Source organism: Oryza glaberrima, chromosome 4 (assembly GCF_000147395.1).
Source record: "Oryza glaberrima chromosome 4, OglaRS2, whole genome shotgun sequence".
NCBI lineage: Eukaryota > Viridiplantae > Streptophyta > Magnoliopsida > Poales > Poaceae > Oryza > Oryza glaberrima.
Genome location: NC_068329.1, coordinates 30,127,908 through 30,147,414, shown reverse-complemented (window position 1 = coordinate 30,147,414; position 19,507 = coordinate 30,127,908). Strand labels below are relative to the sequence as shown.

Below are 19,507 nucleotides of genomic sequence, written 5' to 3'. Positions count from 1 at the left end.
GTCACGCAACCAAACAAGACGAGGCGCATCGAAGGGTCATTTTTGTGAGTACAATGTAATAGACCACACAGCCTCTTATTCCTATTTCCTCACCATAAAATTGGCTCAGCAATCACTGACACCACGCACAGATCGAGGAGATAATTAGCTCACTCCATGGCCGCTGCTCGGTTTCCTCTCCTTGTCCTCTGCCTCCTGCCGATCATCGTCTGCAGCGTCGTGGACGCGGAGCTGACCCATCTCCACTTCTACTTCCACGAGGTCGACGCCGGCACGCCCAACGCCACCGTCGTCAACGTCGCCAGCCTTCACCGGTACGTACCTGACCATGAGTCCATGGAAGCTTAATTAGGGCGTGTTCAGATTAATGCTATTTTCAACCGTATTTTTTTTATAAAATTGTCAAAAAGTACCTGTATTTAGTTTGTTGTCAAATTTTGCTAAATACATAAAAGATCCTGTCAAAATTTTAATAATATTATAAGCTTGTTAAAATTTTGACATTTGTAAAGGTTATTTTGGCTATAATCTAAATAGCTCTTAATTAGAGTATGTACCACCTGCGTGATGGCGTACGTACAACATGTACTGCAGGAACTCGTCGACGTTCGGCGACGTGAACGTGTTCGACAACGCGCTGCGGGAGGGGCCGGACCCGGCGTCGCGGCTGATCGGGAGGGCGCACGGCCTCGCGGTGCACGCGTCGCTGGACGAGACGGGCGGCCTCACGGCCATCAACTTCGTCTTCTCCGACTACGGCGCGTACAGCGGCAGCACGCTGGCCACGCAGGGCCACTTCATCACGACGGGCCCGTCGGAGCGGAGCATCGTCGGCGGCACGGGCAAGCTCCGGTTCGCGCGCGGGTACATGACCAGCAAGCTTCTCAGCTCCACGGACACCGCCATCGTCGTCGTCTTCGACATGTACTTCACCCTCGACCATTGAATACTACTCCGTGGTGTGTTATATATCGTGCAGTGCTTGCTTTGGTGTTCGGTTGAACATATGTATGCACGGCGATCGTGACGAATACTGGGGTTCGGAGAATTCTTTTCCGACCCATCGTCTCATAGGCCCAATTCACCACTCCTACGCTGTACTGACACACTCATGTAAAAATAAACTCGGTGTTATAATTGCTCAGGGCAAAGCATCCTTATAAATAACATTTCGCCTCAAATTCTCGAGGTAGGATCATTCTTTCCCTACAGACTTGCAAACTGCTGCTGCTGCTTGCTCTCGTACTTGTTGGATGGGCCAAAGCCCAAGGTTGCTGCTAGTGCTGCACGCCTAGCACAATTAGCCCACAAGCCCAACAGTCATCGGTCATCTTGAGGCTGATGTGCCAACAGCTTGCTAATTCTAGCGTTATTTTTTGGCAAATTTTGCTACAACACATCACGACTTCGTGGTTTTAGCTGTAGGACACTGCACGAAGTAACTTTTGTGAAACACACTATATAAATATTGTTATTTGCTAGGGAACACTCCATCCATTAAATTAATATTTTCATGCTGACTGGATGAGAGGGGATCCACTTTTTTACATGATTTGACCAAATTGCTCCTCCTTTATCTTTCTCTTCCTCTCTCTCCCTCCTTTCTCTCTTCTCCGGTGAGGTTGTCGGCATGTTGCCTGACCGGTGAGTGCTGTGGTTGTCGAGATGCTCCCAGAAGCGCGCTTTGCGGCACTTTGCGGCAAGAACGCGGCGGGGTTGGCTGCTGAGGCATCGCGGTGTGGCTGGCAATGGTGTCGAATCTTTTGCAGGCACATGGCCTCTGCGGACAAGTGGTCACGGTAGAAGACAAGCTCGGCGGCGGTGGCGGCGCCCGGAGCACGCGCGGCCTGCTCGGCGGCATGATTAGGACTTTGTACATGCAAGCTAGACAAACGTCTTTGATATTCAAACATGCATCTAAAAGCAAGTTTAATAGTATAGCCAACTACTAGCTCCAATTCATCTATAGCCATAGCTTATTCATACAATAGTTACATACTACACTATTAATACCTGGTCCGACCTGTCATACACACACTGCGTCTTGGAGTCCGTGCTACAGCTGGCTATAAATCTGTAGCCCGCTACTCTTCTCTCTCCTTATTTATCCACTTAAAATATGTTTGCAGTTGGCTTATAGCCTACTATTGTACCTGCTCTAAATAGTAAAAAGAACAGATCAACTTGGGATTAGAAATTTAGGATTGATTATCCGTTGCAAGCCGCTCTCCGCGTGCTCGGAATGGGACGCCCTGAGCCTTTTGGATTTGGAGCCAATTTGTAACTGGCGTCCACTACAGCAAGCTGCTGGCAGGCTGCACGCGACCAGCTCGGCCCTGCCCAGCGGCATGGAGGAGAGCCACGCCTCCACCTCCGGCCCTGCAGGAGCTTCGCCACCGAAACGCCGCCGAGCAGGCCGTGCGCATCCGGACGGCGCCGCCATCGCCGAGCAGGCCGCACACGCTCCGGGCGCCGCCGCCAATGCCGCCAAGCCGCGCACGCTCCGGGCACAGGCGTCGGTCGACGCCGCCCACCACGCTGCCCACAGGGAGAAGAGATAAGGAAGGAGAGAGGGGGGAAGAGATAAGGAAGAAGAGAGGAAAAGAAGGAGAAAGGAGGGGTAATTTGGTCAAGGAGCGTAAAAAAGTGGGCCTCTTCTCGTCTAGTCGGTACGAAAATATTAATTTAGTGGATGGAGTGTCCCATGGCAAATAACCATATTTATAGAGTGTGTTTCCCCAAAAGTGATTTCGTGCGGTGTCCTACAGCTAAAACCACGAAGTCGCGATATCCTATAGCAAAATTTATGTTTTTTTTTCTCCATCAATTATTCCATGACGCCACAGTACATATTGCTTACGATATTACAAGGTAGATATTTTGTTGGGTTATTCCGGTGAGAACATTTTTTTTCGAACACAGAGATCTAATTTCTATGCTCTTCAATTTAGTCAAACTTCAATTCTTCTAGCACGAAGAGGAAAATAATTGTTATTACATATTAGTTCCCATCCTTATATTCTAAAAATTTTAGAGAGAACACGGCTTGGTCAGAATATTAGAGCATCAATATAAGTTCCACAACGACCCGCATAGAAAAGCTTGGAACAGAGGCAACCAACACTGTTATGTTGTTTTTTTCTATAGTCATTACCTAACTAGTTGGCTCCACTCATGTTAAAAATAATTTTAGCTCCGACACTGATCTATTCGAGACTATTAGTATAGATGGATATGAATAAAGCAGACAGGCCCTACGTCTGAAGGGTAGCATACTGAATGGAATATATGCTCGGGTTTCCTAATCGAGCCAACCAAATTAAGCTTGCAAACAATGCTAGCTAGCTACCCCCTATCATAAGACGCAGTAAATTTAGTCTAAGTCAAACTACCACGTGTCTATACTACAATATGAAAATTGCATATTGGTTAGTTTGATAAGTTAGAATATAATTTAAAATTATGTTTCCATTTTAATATAATTCAATAATAAAATGTGAAAATGTATACGTTATTTATGTGAGAAAATATAACGGTGTTAGCAACGTAATTTGCGTGGACCACCATGCTACTTTATATAAAAATATAACAACTCTTATAAAAAAATAATTTTATTAAATCTAACCTTCAATATATTTGATATTATGTTTGTCAGGGTTACGGGTAAGGTATACGCTCTACCCTTCGATATACGTCACGTATCGATATGGTATGCTCACGAGTATACGGACGTGCTCGGCATACGTTAAGGAAATTCATCATGGAGTTCACAGATGGAAGGAGTCTTATTCAGTCAGAACTGAGTCATCATTGTGTCGTGTTCGGTCCGGCTTCTCCGAGTCCTACTTGGAGCCAGTTGACCTGCGATATAAAAGAGACCCCTCAGAAGGACCTAAGGCATCGAATCTCAGAGCCAACACATCCACCACAGCTTACGAAGCCGGAGCTTATCGGAGCCAAGTCGTCGGAGATCTAATCGGATCAACTCGATTACGATCTCGTCGGTACCGTCGAGTTCCACTATTCCCTTTGTAATCTGTGGTTTCCATCATATAATCCCATATCAACTGGATTAGGGCTATTACCTACCAAGGGGCCTGAACCAGTATAATCTTTGTTTTCTGCCTGCTTGATGTCGTATTACGTAGATCCTTATAGCAGCGTACCCCAATACCCTCTATATCCGGTCTATGGGTATCCCCCGTCGACAATGGCGTGCCAGGTAGGGGACTTGGTGCTCAAAGTTCTACTACTATGACATCCAGCTTCGTCGACAACAGCGTCAACACCAACTTCAACCAAGGAGTTCCTACTTCAACAACACTGGTGTGGACTCAAGTCGGCGAAATCGTCTTTTCGGTTTATACCACTATGCCGATCTCAGCTGGTCCGCCAATGGTCGGAAACGAGAACGCAGTGGCTACAACCCGGGGCGACTCCATGTTGAAGGATCCACCCGCCGAAGCGGAGATCGGAACGTCGACGACGTCCGAACCCGAGAAGGATCCTAGTGCGGCCAAGCCTTGTCTTCCCGACAGGAATCACGAGCCGACGAGGATTACTTCCGAGGTGACAAGGTCCTGGTGTCCTATCCACAAACCAGGAAACACACCCTGCAAGCCTGCTGGATCTTTCTCAACGTCCATGCTGAAATTCGTGCCTGCAAAGAGCGTGGAATTCAGCGTACCTCTCCAACTCGTGATGTCTATTGTCCTATTCACAAGACAAAGAATCACGACCTCTCGAGATGCAAGGTCTTTCTCAGCGCCATGAATACGCCACCTCCTAAGGTCCAGCAGTCACGCATCCCCATCAGGAATGAGGACAAGGAACAAGGAGCGATGCCGATTTCAGATCGATTTATTGGGATAATCGACATCGATCCCCATGAACCATCAGTCTTGCACCTACTCGAAGACTATGGATCATCGACAACGAGTACGCCGCGTGAGGTATTGGCTATCGACGATGTCGGCACGTCAGCGCGCACTGGTGCGGAAGCGGAGAATGAAGTGACTACTCCGGCCCAGCACATCAGAGCCGTCAACACAATACTGAGGGAAACCCCCTACTATCACGTTCTGAACGACAATCTCGCACGTTGGACAGAACGACTACGGGAATCAGTGACCAACCTCAGCAATGCGTTCGAAGAGGCCGCTGCTGCAGCGCATCCGGAATAGCCACCAACTGGCGATGCTAATGGTGAAAACCCTGAACAGCGGGAATCGCCTCATCGAGCCACCCCTCCACCTCGCGGCATCGGTGATCTCCGAGATCACCTGAATGGCCGTCGAGAGGTGCGACGCACACGAGATAACGAGAACCGTTCCCGGCGTCATATTTCTTCACGGTGTCACAATAACAAAGATCGAGGAGGCCGTTCAAGCGAAGGCTGAGACCGTGATAACTGCCACAACCGCCGCGATCACGACGATCACGAACGACGGGTGCTGGGCGATACTGGTCGAGGACGTCGCAATAATGATGACGATGATGGAGATCGGTGCCGAGACAACAGCGGGAGACGACGACAGGATTCTCGAGAACCCGACCGACGTCCCCGTAATCGTACGCCGGAACCAAGCGACCCATCGTCATCGTCATCATCCTCGTCATCTTCATCATCAGATAGACATCCACGAAGAATGTATGATCGCCGACAACTCACCGCCCCTAGCGCTGGGTGTAGAGCTTTCGGTCGTTCACTTCGGGATGTCTGATGGCCTGAAAGATTCCAACCTGGAGCAATAGAGAAATACGATGGGAGCACCGACCCGGAAGAGTTCCTTCTGGTTTACTCCATGGTACTCTACGCCGCCGGAGCGGACGACAACGCGTTGGCGAATTACTTGCCAATCGCACTGAAAGGCTCTGCACGTTCATGGCTGATGCATCTCCCCCCCTACTCGATCTCTTCGTGGGCAGACTTATGGCAGCAGTTCGTAGCCAACTTTCAAGGAACTTACAAGCGCCACGCGATCGAAGACGACCTACATGCGTTGACACAGAACCCGGGCGAATCCTTGAGGGATTATGTTCGGCGCTTTAACGAGTGCAGAAACATAATCCCTGAGATCACCGATGCTTCTGTAATTCGCGCTTTCAAATCCAGTGTCAGAGATCGCCACACTACTCAGGAGTTGGCAACGAGGCGCATCACGACTACTCGGAGATTATTCGAAATTGTCGATCGATGTGCTCATGCGGATGACGCACTGAGACGCAAGAACGAAAAACCAAAGACCAGAGGAGAGAAGAAACCAGCCAAGGACGCACCTGAGTCGAACAAGAAGAAAAATCGCAAGAGTGGGAAAAGGAAAGCTCAATCGGAAATTCTCGCAACAGAATACGCGGACCCTCCCAAGCGCCCAGACCCGCAAGGCAGTGACACGAAGAAAGCATGGTGCCCTATACACAAGACGGACAGACATTCTCTAGAAGATTGCCTCGTCTTCAAAAAGTCGCTCGCAAAACACATGGCATCGGAAAAAGGCAAGCGAGTACGCGTGGTTGAGAAGGACGCTGAGGCGCCTACTCAAGAATCGGACTCAGCATACCCAGACTCTGATCTCCATGTCTCACACATCTTCGAAGGTTCCACGGCATACTCCTCAAAGCGAGAATACAAGAAAGTGGAACGTGAAGTCTGTTTGACATGGCAGGGGGCTGCGCCCAAGATGAAGTGGTCCAAGCAGAAGATAGAATTCTCAGAAGAGGACCACCCCAAGACTGCTGTCATCCCAGGGCGATATCCGATTGTGGTCGAACCCACTATTCGTAATATCAAGGTCGCCCGAGTACTGATTGACGCCGGCAGCTCAATCAACCTTCTCTTCGCCGGCGTCTTGGACGCGATGGGGATCCCACGAAGCGAGTTGACACCCACCGATCAACCCTTCCATAGAATCACTCCTCAGTCATCGTCCAAACCATTGGGCAAAATTACGTTGTCTATGACTTTTGGCCAAGCAAACAACTTCCGAACGGAACAGATCACCTTTGATATCGCTGAATTTGATACAGCATACAATGTCATCATTGGGATAACTGCACTCGCGAAGTTCATGGCCGCATCTCACTATGCGTATCAAGTGCTCAAGATGCCAGGACCGAAGGGAACAATCACTATTCAAGGGAACGCTAAGCTGGCAGTACAATGCGACAAGCAGAGCCTCGACATGGTCGAGCACACGCCCAGCCCGCCTGCCACAACAGAGCCACCCAAGAAAGTGAGCAAGACAAACAAGTCGTCGAAACCAGATGGCGCAATCAAGATCGTTCCACTCTCCAGTGCCAACCTCGACAAGACCGTCAAGATCGGGGTATCACTAGGCGAGAAATAGGAACTCTCGCTCATCACCTTCCTCCGCGACAATGCTGACGTGTTCGCTTGGCAGCCGTCCGACATGCCGGGGGTACCCAGGGAGGTGATTGAGCACAAACTCATGGTGCGACCCGATGCCAAGCCAGTAAGCAAAAACTGCGGAGATTTGCACCAGATCGAAAACAAGCCATACGAGAAGAGCTCGACAAGCTTCTCAAAGACGGTTTCATCAGAGAGGTACTCCATCCAGAGTGGCTAGCCAACCCAGTCATGGTACGGAAGGCCAACGGGAAGTGGAGAATGTGTGTCGACTTCACCGACCTCAACAAGGCGTGTCCCAAGGATCATTTTCCTCTTCCTCGAATAGACCAACCGGTGGACTCAACAGCCGGTTGCGAGTTGTTGAGCTTCCTCGACGCTTACTCCGGTTACCACCAAATAAGCATGGCAAAAGAAGACGAGGAGAAGACAGCATTCATCACGCCGTTCGGGGTATTTTGCTACGTTAAGATGCCGTTCGGACTAATAACCGTAGGAAACACTTTCTAGCGCACGGTCCAAGGTGCACTTAGCGACCAGCTCGGAAACAATGTCGAGGCCTACGTCGATGACATTGTTGTCAAGACCAAGACAAGCGACTCATTGACTGACGATATGCGGGAAACGTTCGACAACCTCTGACGATATCGCCTCATGCTCAATCCAGAGAAGTGTACGTTCGGAGTACCATTGGGCAAGCTACTCGGCTTCCTCGTCTCTGGCAGAGGAATAGAAGCAAATCCCGAGAAGATCAAGGCAATCGAGAACATGAAGTCACCTACAAGACTCAAGGAAGTACAGAAGCTAACCGGATGCATGGCAGCACTAAGCAGGTTCGTCGCTAGGATGGGAGAGCGAGGACAACCTTTCTTCGCTCTGCTAAAAAAGCAAGACAAATTTGTATGGACACAGGAGGCCGAAGAGGCATTCATTGCACTCAAGCGCTACCTATCCAATCCACCTGTACTTGTTGCCCCCCAACCTAATGAATAATTATTTCTCTATATTGCCGCCATGCCATATTCCGTTAGCACTGTCATTGTTGTCGAGAGAGAGAAGGTGCAACGACCAGTCTACTACGTCAGCGAAGCTCTCCACGACGCAAAGACAAAATATCCACAGATCCAAAAACTGCTCTACGCAGTAATCATGACATCAAGAAAGCTACACCACTACTTTCAAGCCCACAAGGTCACAGTCGTCTCCTCCTTCCCTCTCGGCGAAGTTGTGAGAAACAAAGACGTTGTCGGCCGCATTGCGAAATGGGTAGTCGAGCTAAGCCAATTTTATATCCACTTCGTACCACGAACAGCCATCAAGTCACAGGTACTCGCCGATTTCGTAGCCGATTGGACCATGCCTGATAATAGGTCAGACAACCAAATCGACAATGAAACATGGACAATGGCGTTCAATGGAGCACTCAACAGCCAGGGAGCAGGGGCAGGATTCATCTTGACATCACCTTCGGGAGATCAATTTAAGCATGCAATTCACCTCAACTTTAGGGCAACCAATAACACAGCCGAATACGAAGGACTACTCGCTGGGAGTCAGGCGACTGATCGTGAAAGGGGATTCCGAACTAGTCGCAAACCAGGTGCATAAAGATTACAAGTGCTCTAACCCCGAGTTATCCAAGTATCTCGCAGAAGTCAGGAAGCTGGAAAAAAGGTTCGATGGGATCGAGGTCCAACACATATACCGCAAAGATAACATCGAACCGGATGATCTAGCACGACGCGCGTCCAGACGAGAACCACTTGAACCTGGCACCTTTCTGGACGTCCTGACGAGGCCATCAGTGAAAGAGGCAAGCGGCGAAGATAGCCCAGTCACCCCTGACACCAGCTCGGGGGCTACAGAGGTAGAGCGCGCCGTTGCCGATATCGAGACCACGGACGACTGGCGCACCCCACTCATTAAATTCATAAGCAGCGAAGAGTTGCCCGAGGACGACGCAGAAGCCGAGAAAATATCCCGTAAAGCAAAAGTCTACCGTATGATCGGCAACGATCTATACAAGAAGGCACCAAACGGGGTACTTCTAAAATGCGTCTCGTCCGACGATGGCAGACACCTCCTCCTCGACATACATGAAGGGATCTGTGGGTCACATGCCGCCGATCAGACATTAGTCAGAAAAGCTTTCCGACAAGGGTTCTTCTGGCCAACCGCCCTCAAAGACACCTGCGACATGGTTCAGCGGTGTGAAGCCTGTCAATTCCACAGTAAACACACAAGGCTACCAGCGCAAGCACTCCAGACTATCATTCTCACTTGGCCGTTCTCGTGCTAGGGGCTAGATATACTCGGGCCATTCCCACGAGGACAGGGTAGCTACAGGTTCCTATTCATGGCGATCGACAAGTTCACTAAGTGGATTGAAGCGACACCCACGGGGGAAATCAAGGCCGACAACGCCATCAAATTCATCAAAGGGATATTCTGCAGATTCGGATTGCCCCACCGTATCATAACGGACAACGGCTCCCAGTTCATTAGTGCCGATTTCCAGGATTACTGCATCAGGCTGGGAGTCAAGATCTGCTTCGCCTCGGTTTCTCACCCTCAGAGCAATGGACAAGTCGAGAGGGCAAACGACATAGTACTACAAGGAATCAAGACCCGCGTCTACGACAGGCTCATGTCACATGACAAGAAGTGGGTCGAAGAACTTCCATCTGTACTATGGGCCGTGCGTACCACACCGACAACGTCCAACAAGGAGACACCCTTCTTCCTCGTGTATGGCTCAGAGGCCATGCTCCCCACCGAGCTACGACACCAAAGTACACGAGTACAGAAGTACTCCGATGAGGATCAGGAGGAGCAGCGAAACGACGATGTGAATCTACTCGAGGAACATCGCGAACGAGTTGCCATTCGAGCAGCCAGCTACCAACAGGCCCTTCGTCGTTACCACGAGAAGCGCATCCGAGCACGCACGCTTTCGATCGACAACTACGTCCTCCGACGGGTTCAAAGCCAAGCAGGGCGAAACAAGCTCTCACCCAAATGGGAAGGACCGTACACGATCACTCAAGTTCTGCGGCCAGGCGCATTCAAAATTGCAGACGGTGATGGTCACGAGTTGGCAAATTCCTGGAACATTGATCAATTACGTAAATTCTATGTATAAGTCAATAGTATCCATACTTGTAAGACATCTTACAGCTTCAATAAAGCATATTTTTAGGTCCAGATCACAATCGAAGTGTTCCTTCCCGAGGATCCCTTACCCAGATGACACCTAGCGTTGAAACCTATCCTCATGTCCCTTTACGCTGTCTTGACAAGGCCTCCGAGGAACCTAAGGGAACTTCGGCTGGGGACGCCCAGAGCCGATAAGACCTTGTCAGATCCTGTAGAGACGAAAGACCATGTAAGATCTGGTCGTGTAAGAGTTCTCGCCGTGCGTATTAACCAAGCCGTGTAATCGGAAATAAACTTTCCAACTTCATGGCTGGGGGCTAGGATCAGTGCTTGTTCAACTGAGGCAGGTCAAAGGTCCAAGAGCCTTATCTTCCGAGAAGAATTCTCCGATGACAAGGCTGGGGGCTAGGGAGAGTGTATAACTCAAACGACTGATCGAAGTCGCGAAGTGAGAAGACACTCATACACACTACATCCAGAGTAAGGAAGCTTAGTTAGATAGATTTTTTTCTATTTCACAAGTATTTCTTACAATCCCATCAAAATCCAAAACTATATTACACTTTTGCCCTAAGACATTTGTCACAGGACACAGAGACTACCAGGAAAGCCAACGCCAGTCCATTGACTGGAAAACTTTGGCGCCATCGACTTCGCCAAGCCATCTATCTCCGTAGGAGTTCTCCAAGAACGAGAAAACCCTTCGTGGAGGAACTCAAGGTGCAATTGCGGACGATGATCTCGTATACAAGCCAATACATGCCCCCCGGCATATCGGCTCGATCGATGACACTCTTGCTTCAGGGCCTCGTCGATACGCTGGCCGATGCCATCGAGCTGGGCGCAGGCCCTATTCAGCCACGAGATGTATCCGGCCGCCGATTCCTCGGGATCCCCACGGGGTACTCGGAGCTCTCTACAAACTCTCGACATGGAGATGCAGCAACTCTTCAGATACGAGTTGAACCACACCTTGCGACCCTAGAGTGTCTCCATGGCCTGGTCCTTCTTCACTTCCAGCATAGCCCTCTCGAGTTCCGCAACCTCAAACTTCGTCTTCCAATACTGGATACGACGATCCTGGTCAGCTAGCGCACTCTCGAGGTCTGCTCAGCATGGAAACGGCTAAGTCAAACTGCTCTTCTCTCTCGAGAATACAACAAATTTAGTCAATCCAGACAGAAGGGTGAAGGAGATGAAAACAAAAATAACCAACCTAAGGAAGTCGCCGCCACGCCCGTTTCCACGGGCGAACTTCGATCTACATCGCCCTGCAGCACATGTGACTCGAACGCAAGTGCTAGAACGATCGCTGGCAACTCAGGCTGCCCGCGCTGCTGGACATCCTCGACATCAACGTCTCTACAGACGACAACAAAGTACTCAAGATCACAATGCTAAAGAAAATTAAGGTGATGACTGCATGCACAAAGGCGGTTGGAACCAATTAGAGTTTTATACAGCATGTCTAATGAGTACGAGGGAGCCGAAATCCTACTCTTCAAAAAGCGGGAGGACAGACTCCCCCAGATCGCCAACTTCTTCCAACATATCCTTGCGCGCGTCGCTAGCCGCCCCCTGATCCAAGATCTTCTGGAGATCGAGTTCAGGGTGCGCCAGCCTCACACACGCGAGGACATGGCGTGCCCCGGTGTAGATCCCGTTGGACGTCTCCATCGCTGTCGCCAGTTCTGCAAGTGAAAACGTCAGCGAGAATTCGTCGGGATTTGCCGGGATGGTAGTCTTGACGCCACACTCCTCGGCGAGCTGGTGCAGACCGGTGTAGGTGACCCGCAGCGAGCCACGGATCTCCGTCAAGTTGTTCTCAAGCTCCGACATACGATGCTCGAGCCCTTGTCGTTGTCGCTCATTGCCGGCCACCAACTCCCTCATCTTCTGGAGGTCCTCGCGAACCTCCACCAAATCACACGTCAGCTGATCGGCTCGCTCATTCGCCGACGACGCCGCTGCCGCCCTCGCCTCCACGATCTCACGGCTAATGCCGCAAGCACCAGCCTCGAGGAGGCGCCCCATCTCGACTTGGAGCTCCTCCCAGGTGAGGACAGCAGCCGGCGGACCCCGACCAGCCGCGAGATCACTGGCTGGCCCACTAGGCGTCGCCTCGCGGCTCCTGGGCACGACCACGACATCTGTCGAGGCCACAGTAGGAGACGCGCTAGAGGTTCCTCCAGACCCGTCTTGCACCGCCCTTTGCCTGTGCCGCTCTGCGAAAGGTTGCAATTGAGACAGGCTACAAGAATTTGGCGAAGTGACAAAACCTCAAACTCATCCACTTACTTCTCGCCAAGCGTCACAAGCCGCTGCCGTCGCGGAGGCGGGGGAGACGCGTCCGAGGCCTGGAGTATAACGGGTATGATGTGAGGTGGAAGTTTTCCGACTACGCGATGAGGGACCAGGAAAGCTTACCGAGGGAGTGGGTGTCTTCCGACGATTTCCGATCACGGAGGAGAATTTTCTCCCCCTTTTCGGAACGTTGCCGCCACTCGTTGTGGCAGCAGCGGCGGCAACATCGGACGCCTCCTTGGCGACGTCCTCCTTCAGCGACACCGCCGCCTGATGATCCACGAGCGGCCCGATGATGTCAGTCAGAGGGAGAGCCTACGCTTTATGAAGTCACAATGCGATCTTGGAATAAAAGTGCAGAAGGGCTGCCGAGTACACTTACATTGATGGCAGCTTCGCGTTCGGCTGCCCCCTTCTCGCAAAGGGGAACAGGGACGTGGCTTGCCGTTGTCGGGCCGCTGATCATCAACTAGCCCACACGGCGCTCAACGGCTTCGCTGCTCAGACCTGTGAATCGAGAACCAAAATTCGATAAGTCAGGAGGAACACGCACATAAGCAAGTCAGTGTAAATAAAGGAAAAATACCACGAGGAGAAACCCGGGTCGCATCCTCCGGTCCAGAATAGTCAAAGGCTGGATGGGCTTGAGCCTGGAGCGGCTGGATCCGTCTACCAATGAAGTCGGTAGCGACTTCATACCTCGACAACCCCCGTACTCGAAGGTCATCAATGATATCGATGAAAGCTTGGAGGGATGGGGTCAAGGCGGGTTTTGCGGTCCAAGACGAAATCTTGTCTGGTTGTTCCTCAGGAACAACAAAGACTGGATCCGAATTTTCTATCTGAAGATAGAACCACCTCGCCCGCCATTTGCTACGAGAAGGACACTGGAAGGGGATATAGCGCGACTTCAGGCCATCCCAGAGTCGGAAACCGACACACCCGGATACCCTGTTGGGTTCCATCCAGCGCAACTCATAGTAGAAACGAAAAAGGTCAAGAAACGGCTCTACCCCAATATAGGCCTCACAAAGATGCGAAAAAATGCTGAGGAAAGCGATGGAGTTGGGGCTCAAATGGAGCAAAGAAAGGCCGTAGAAATTCAAGACCAAGAGAAGAAATTCAGAAGGCGGAGGAAGAAAACCACAGAGAATGTAGTCCTCATTCGCAACCATGCGACCCAGGATAGGCTGGGGTTCAATACCTCCTGCTTCTCTCTCCATGGTCCCGTGACCGGGAAGGGTGCCATCCACCTGTAGCTTCTTCAGCGACGCGCTGGTGGAGGTAGACTTGTCGAGATCCATCACTGCCAGGGATCGCCGGAGAAGGGACCGAGATGAACTAGCTAGGGTTCTTGCGGGAGCGGTGAAGACGAGGGACGCTTGGAAGCTGGAAAGTTTTTTTTAACAGGCGGACCTCAAATTGGATCCCCAAAACTCTCTTAAATAGACGCACCCCCGACAGTGTGAATTCCATGGAAAGGAGAGAGATGGTCGCCGGAAATTTCTGGGTCCGTTACGCGCGGCAGTTTCTCGGACTTCAATTTAAATTCACTCATGACCGTTGAGCTTCACCCGGCGTTGTCGATCACTCCTCGTCTCTCGGTCATCACGCCGAGAACGACGACAACTTCGACATCAGAAGTCGCGATCGGTTTCACGAGTTCATTTAAGCAGAAGTCGGGGGCTAGTGTCCGGGTTACGGGTAAGGTATACCCTCTACCCTTCGATATACGTCACGTATCGATATGGTATGCTCACGAGTATACGGACGTGCTCGGCATACATTAAGGAAATTTATCATGGAGTTCACAGATGGAAGGAGTCCTATTTGGTCAGAACTGGGTCGTCATTGTGTCGTGTTCGGTCCGGCTTCTCCGAGTCCTACTTGGAGACAGTTGACCTGCGATATAAAAGGGACCCCCCGGAAGGACCTAAGGCATCGAATCTTAGAGCCAACACATCCACCACAGCCTACGAAGCCGGAGCTTATCGGAGCCAAGTCGTCGGAGACCTAATCGGATCAACTCGATTACGATCTCGTCGGTACCGTCGAGTTCCACTATTCCCTTTGTAATCTGTGGTTTCCATCATATAATCCCATATCAACTGGATTAGGGTTATTACCTACCAAGGGGCCTGAACCAGTATCATCTTTGTTTTCTGCCTACTTGATGTCGTATTACGTAGATCCTTGTAGCAGCGTACCCCAATACCCTCTATATCCGGTCTACGGGTATCCCCCGTCGACAATGTTTATTTTGTTTTAAAAATATTGCTATGTATTTCTATAAATTTGGTCAAACTAAACATGTTGCTCGTCTACTATTTGCATCGCCAAGTACTCCCAACTTTCATGTCCAACAAATGAGATAGAATTATTTAACAAATTCAATTATTATATTTACATACTATTTGGTATAGCTCTAGATCCGAAATTTCTTAAAGATGAATATCCATAACTCCATAAATCTATGGATCTGAATCTGCGATTACATTGATAATGGATGCATCATTTGTTTTTATTTTAATTGAAATATAAAAGTTTAAACCACTATAATTTAACATACAAACTTATCTAAAATTATGAGATGTGCCAAATATAACCTTAATTAAATTATTGTACCCGGAATTTGATTATTCTTTTTTCATTAGGACACTGTACGATTTAAGTATCGTCACACGAGTGAAAGCGAGCAGACGATGTGGATGTGGACCCGCATCTCGTCCACGAGCTTGTCGTCGAGCGCTTCTGCGCGGCTCTGCACCCGGACGAACAGCTCGTCGGCGAGCTCCTTGCCGATGTGCGCTTCGACGAGCTTACCGAAGACCGATCGCTGGTTGTTCGCCACCGTGCGCCCGACCGCGCGGCGGTCGTGGGAATCGTCGTCGTCGTCGTCCACGGCGAGAGGGCTTCCCATCACGAGCTCCAGCCGGTTGACCTCGCACGAGCCGTCGGCGTCGACGACCTCCCTGAACTCCTCCAGCGTCGCGGCGTACGACGGGACGTTGAAGCTGTCCATCCTCTCGCCGTCGATCAACCCCTCGCCGACGAGGTCGCGCCACGACTCCTCGAACATGGCGCCGAACAGGCTCAGGCTGCGGCCTTGGTCGGTCGGGCCGGCGGACGGCGGGCGGCCGAGGAAGACCAGGAACATGGCGCCACCGGGCTTCAGCTCCGCGGCGCGGCAGCGCAGGAAGCGCGCCATGTCGGACTGGAACTGCCGCCTGTACGCCGCGCCGGTTTCCTCCGAGCCGCCGTGGACGAACACCTTCTCCTTGTTGTACGCCGGCGACCACTTGTCGGCGACTTCTTCCGGCACCTATGTAAATATGTAATCAAGCTCCTTGATTCTCATTTAGGTGAACACGCCTCGAAATCTATAATGGTGCGTTACCTGAGAGAGCCAGTGCAGGCAGAAGGTGGAGGTGAACACGTCGATAGATCGCTCCGGGAACAGACGGTCATGGAACGAGCCAGGCACGGCGGCGGCGAAGTAGTGCCGCCGCCCACGGCTCCTTCGCCGGAGGAAGCGGCGCCGCGGTGCGGGAGGAGGCCGAAGAGGGTGTTGAAGTCGTTGCTCGGTAGGTCGGAGAAGTAGAAGCAGAACTCCGGATCAGCCGCGGCGTCGTCACCATGCTCGCCCTTGCCGCGACGACGACAGAGCTTGGTCATGTGCTGCACGATCGCATCGGCGACGACGAGCGTGTTGCGGCCGCATGAGCAGCCGAGGTCAGCCGCCGTCAGCAGAAGCCTCCCCGGCCCGTGGTGTGGGAGCACGACCTTGTCCAGTGTCTCCTCCAGGGCACGCAGCATCATTTGCAGGTTTCTAAACTGCATTTAGTTGCCATTTTCGCTCGATCAAGCACAGGGAAGCAACTTGCTAATGAAACATAATAGCCTCTAGTTGCATACTTGCATGCTGATTTTTTTAAATCTAAAGTTGAATGCTGAATTTGAACTTCAACAATTAATTCTTTACGTATAAAAAATAGAATTTGAACTTCAATTAATTGTTATAGCATTTAGGTAATTAATTTAGTTCTATTTGTTACCTGAACTTTACTGTTTTTGAGGTAACTGGACTCCCCTTGCTCACCCTTCATGCAGAAGACGTTCTTCATGTCCTGCGCTTGCATCTTATCTTGGTTCCACCGTGCGCACACTGCGGGAGTAGAGTTGATGGGGGCGTATATCTAATATATATATATAGTAGTCTCTGAACAGTGGCGGACACACCCATTAGGCAGGGTGGGTCGGCCGGCCCAGCTACAGTCCGTGTTGCCCCACGCCCCCAAACCTTATTTTAGTCCTATTTCTAACACATTAGTCATCAGTCTACTATTGAATAGTCAGATAAATCAACTCCCGTTCTTTTCTCCAATAAGAGTTAAGATTAAGATTAAGATTTTCGTAGCACGTTTTTTAAACTGCTAAACGGTACATTTTGTTCGAAAACTTTCTATATGAAAGTTGCTCTAAAATATTATATTAATCTATTTTTTAAGTTTGTAATAATTAAAACTCAATCAATCATACATTAATACAACCTCGTTTTGTGTAAAAAACTTAATATTCATCTTCAGAAGAAAAGAACACCACCATGAAAATTCGTGTATAAGTAGTACCATTTTGAAAGAAAAACATTTATGAAAGTTCGCATATAAGTAGTACCATTTTGACCGTTTCTGATTTTGGCCATACATAAAATTTGATTTTCTTTCTATTTCTTTAGCACATAATACAGTCTATAGTAAATAGTTAAATTGGTAAATATATATAAAAAAAAATCAATTTTACTCACTTGAACTTTTGACGAAGCACTTAAACCCTTAAATAATTTTTCATCTCATTTTATACCCCCACCGAACTATTGAAAGTAGTTGCCCTTATTGTCTAACAACATTTCTCATTTTTCTACTAATCTTTGTTGTTAATTTTCTCGATGTTCGTGCCGTGCGCTGTTGCGCCAATACCGTGAACCAACGACTATGGTTTGTGTGCATTGTGCCATCACTTAATTAGGGCTAGCTCTGCCACCCCATCTGTATTCTAAACCTGTGTCCGCTACTGGTCTCTGATGATACAGTTTTGTTGCTAAAGTCATTGACAAAAACTTAATGGCCTTGAAATTTCTGCTCTTTAATTTGCTTTGTCTGAAATGAAACTGCAAAAATGGTTTTTGTGGTAAGAGTTGATAAAGAGAGAAGAAAGAGTGTCTGATATGCTGAGCTACAAAGTGGGAAGTTTCCTATAACTTATTTCGGCATACAATTAATACAGGAAAAGTTGGAAAGTAGTTATATGGCGTGATTCAGAAAGTGGGGAAGAGATTTAATTCTTATAATTGGGAAAGCACCCATCTATTTTTTTTTTTTGGTGGGAGTGGGGAAGGCGAGGCGACTTTTTGATAAATTCTTACTACCTTCATCCAAAAATAAAAAAAAATCTAGGTTAGAACATAATTATTATAAAAAAGCAGGTAAAAATAAATAGGAAAATATTGTGATTGGTTGAGAAGATAAGTAGGTGGGAAAAATTAAGAGGTGAAAGGCTCTAATTGGTTGAGAACATCACATGTTGTTACATTCAAGTGTTCCAAATATACACCATAGGCTTCTATAAACTTCCTAGAGTATCCATAAGAAAGTGGACACAATAAAGGGGAGATTTTATAAGCAGGCACTAGGGAAAAGAGAAAAATATCATCTTTTAAATATAGTGGTTTAAGCGCACCAAAGGATTAATTTAGGGGATTTTTTTTCTTTAAAAACAGATTGATGAATATTTGCTCGCTTACCAAATGGACTGTAAGACTAGAACATAATACAACGGAGACGTGCATAGAGTTATTGAGAAGTAAATATCTGCAAGAAATTTTTTTTCTCAAAATTTTAGTTAAGACTTGGGAAACACAATTCTGAAAAGGATTATATAAGGTAAAGAAGTTGGTAAGTCTATATATTGAAAAAAGTGATAAATAATGGGCACAATACACTTACGTTTATACAGGTGAGTTTACATGTGTTTATATATGCACCTACATCTATAATAGTGTTTCAAAAAAAAAAATTGACATAAGAAGATAAGTTTGTGTAAGAGAGAAGGGATATTAAACTAGATTATATTTATAGGCAACCAGATTAGGCCAGCAACCATTATATTTAAAGAAAGGTGATGATACGATTTTTTTTTTGTGAGATGATGCAGGTAGATCAATTAACTATATATAGCGTGCGTGCATACATGCACAGTTGAACGGAACACCTTGAGTCCTTGATGTACGCCTAGCTACCTAACATGCATGAAAGATTGATTAATTTTGACAACTGAACAGTACTCATCAGACAGTGTTTCAGGGTTGAACATTTCGGTTTAACAATTAATATTGGGTTACCGGAATTCTGAAAATTTTGGAAATCTGCCATAGGCAATCCAATATTCATGCTTCAATTGACCCAATATAGACACTCCTCAAGTGATAGCTAATACTTCTTGTGTTCCAAAATATTATAACCTAATATTGGTTGACATATATTTTCTTTAGATAATAGAATATAATTCAGGGCTTTGCTTAACGAGTTACAACGTATAAGCCAAAGATGACACATATATATCCTAATACACAACGAATAACATACATTTATCCGGATTCGTTATATTAGGATGTGTTACATTTAA

General features: G+C 48.5%; 1 protein-coding gene and 1 pseudogene across 1 annotated transcript; one reads left to right on the top strand and one right to left on the bottom strand.

The window, feature by feature from the left end:
- Window positions 1-70: 70 nt before the first annotated feature.
- Window positions 71-1,198, top strand: LOC127769940 (dirigent protein 2-like). Its single transcript, XM_052295601.1, has 2 exons — window positions 71-314; window positions 595-1,198. Exons 1-2 carry the CDS (start codon window positions 157-159, stop codon window positions 944-946), a joined length of 510 nt encoding a protein of 169 aa, XP_052151561.1. The 5' UTR covers window positions 71-156; the 3' UTR covers window positions 947-1,198.
- Window positions 1,199-15,503: 14,305 nt separating this feature from the next.
- On the bottom strand, window positions 15,504-16,965 carry LOC127772147 (indole-3-acetate O-methyltransferase 1-like; annotated as a pseudogene).
- Window positions 16,966-19,507: the final 2,542 nt, after the last annotated feature.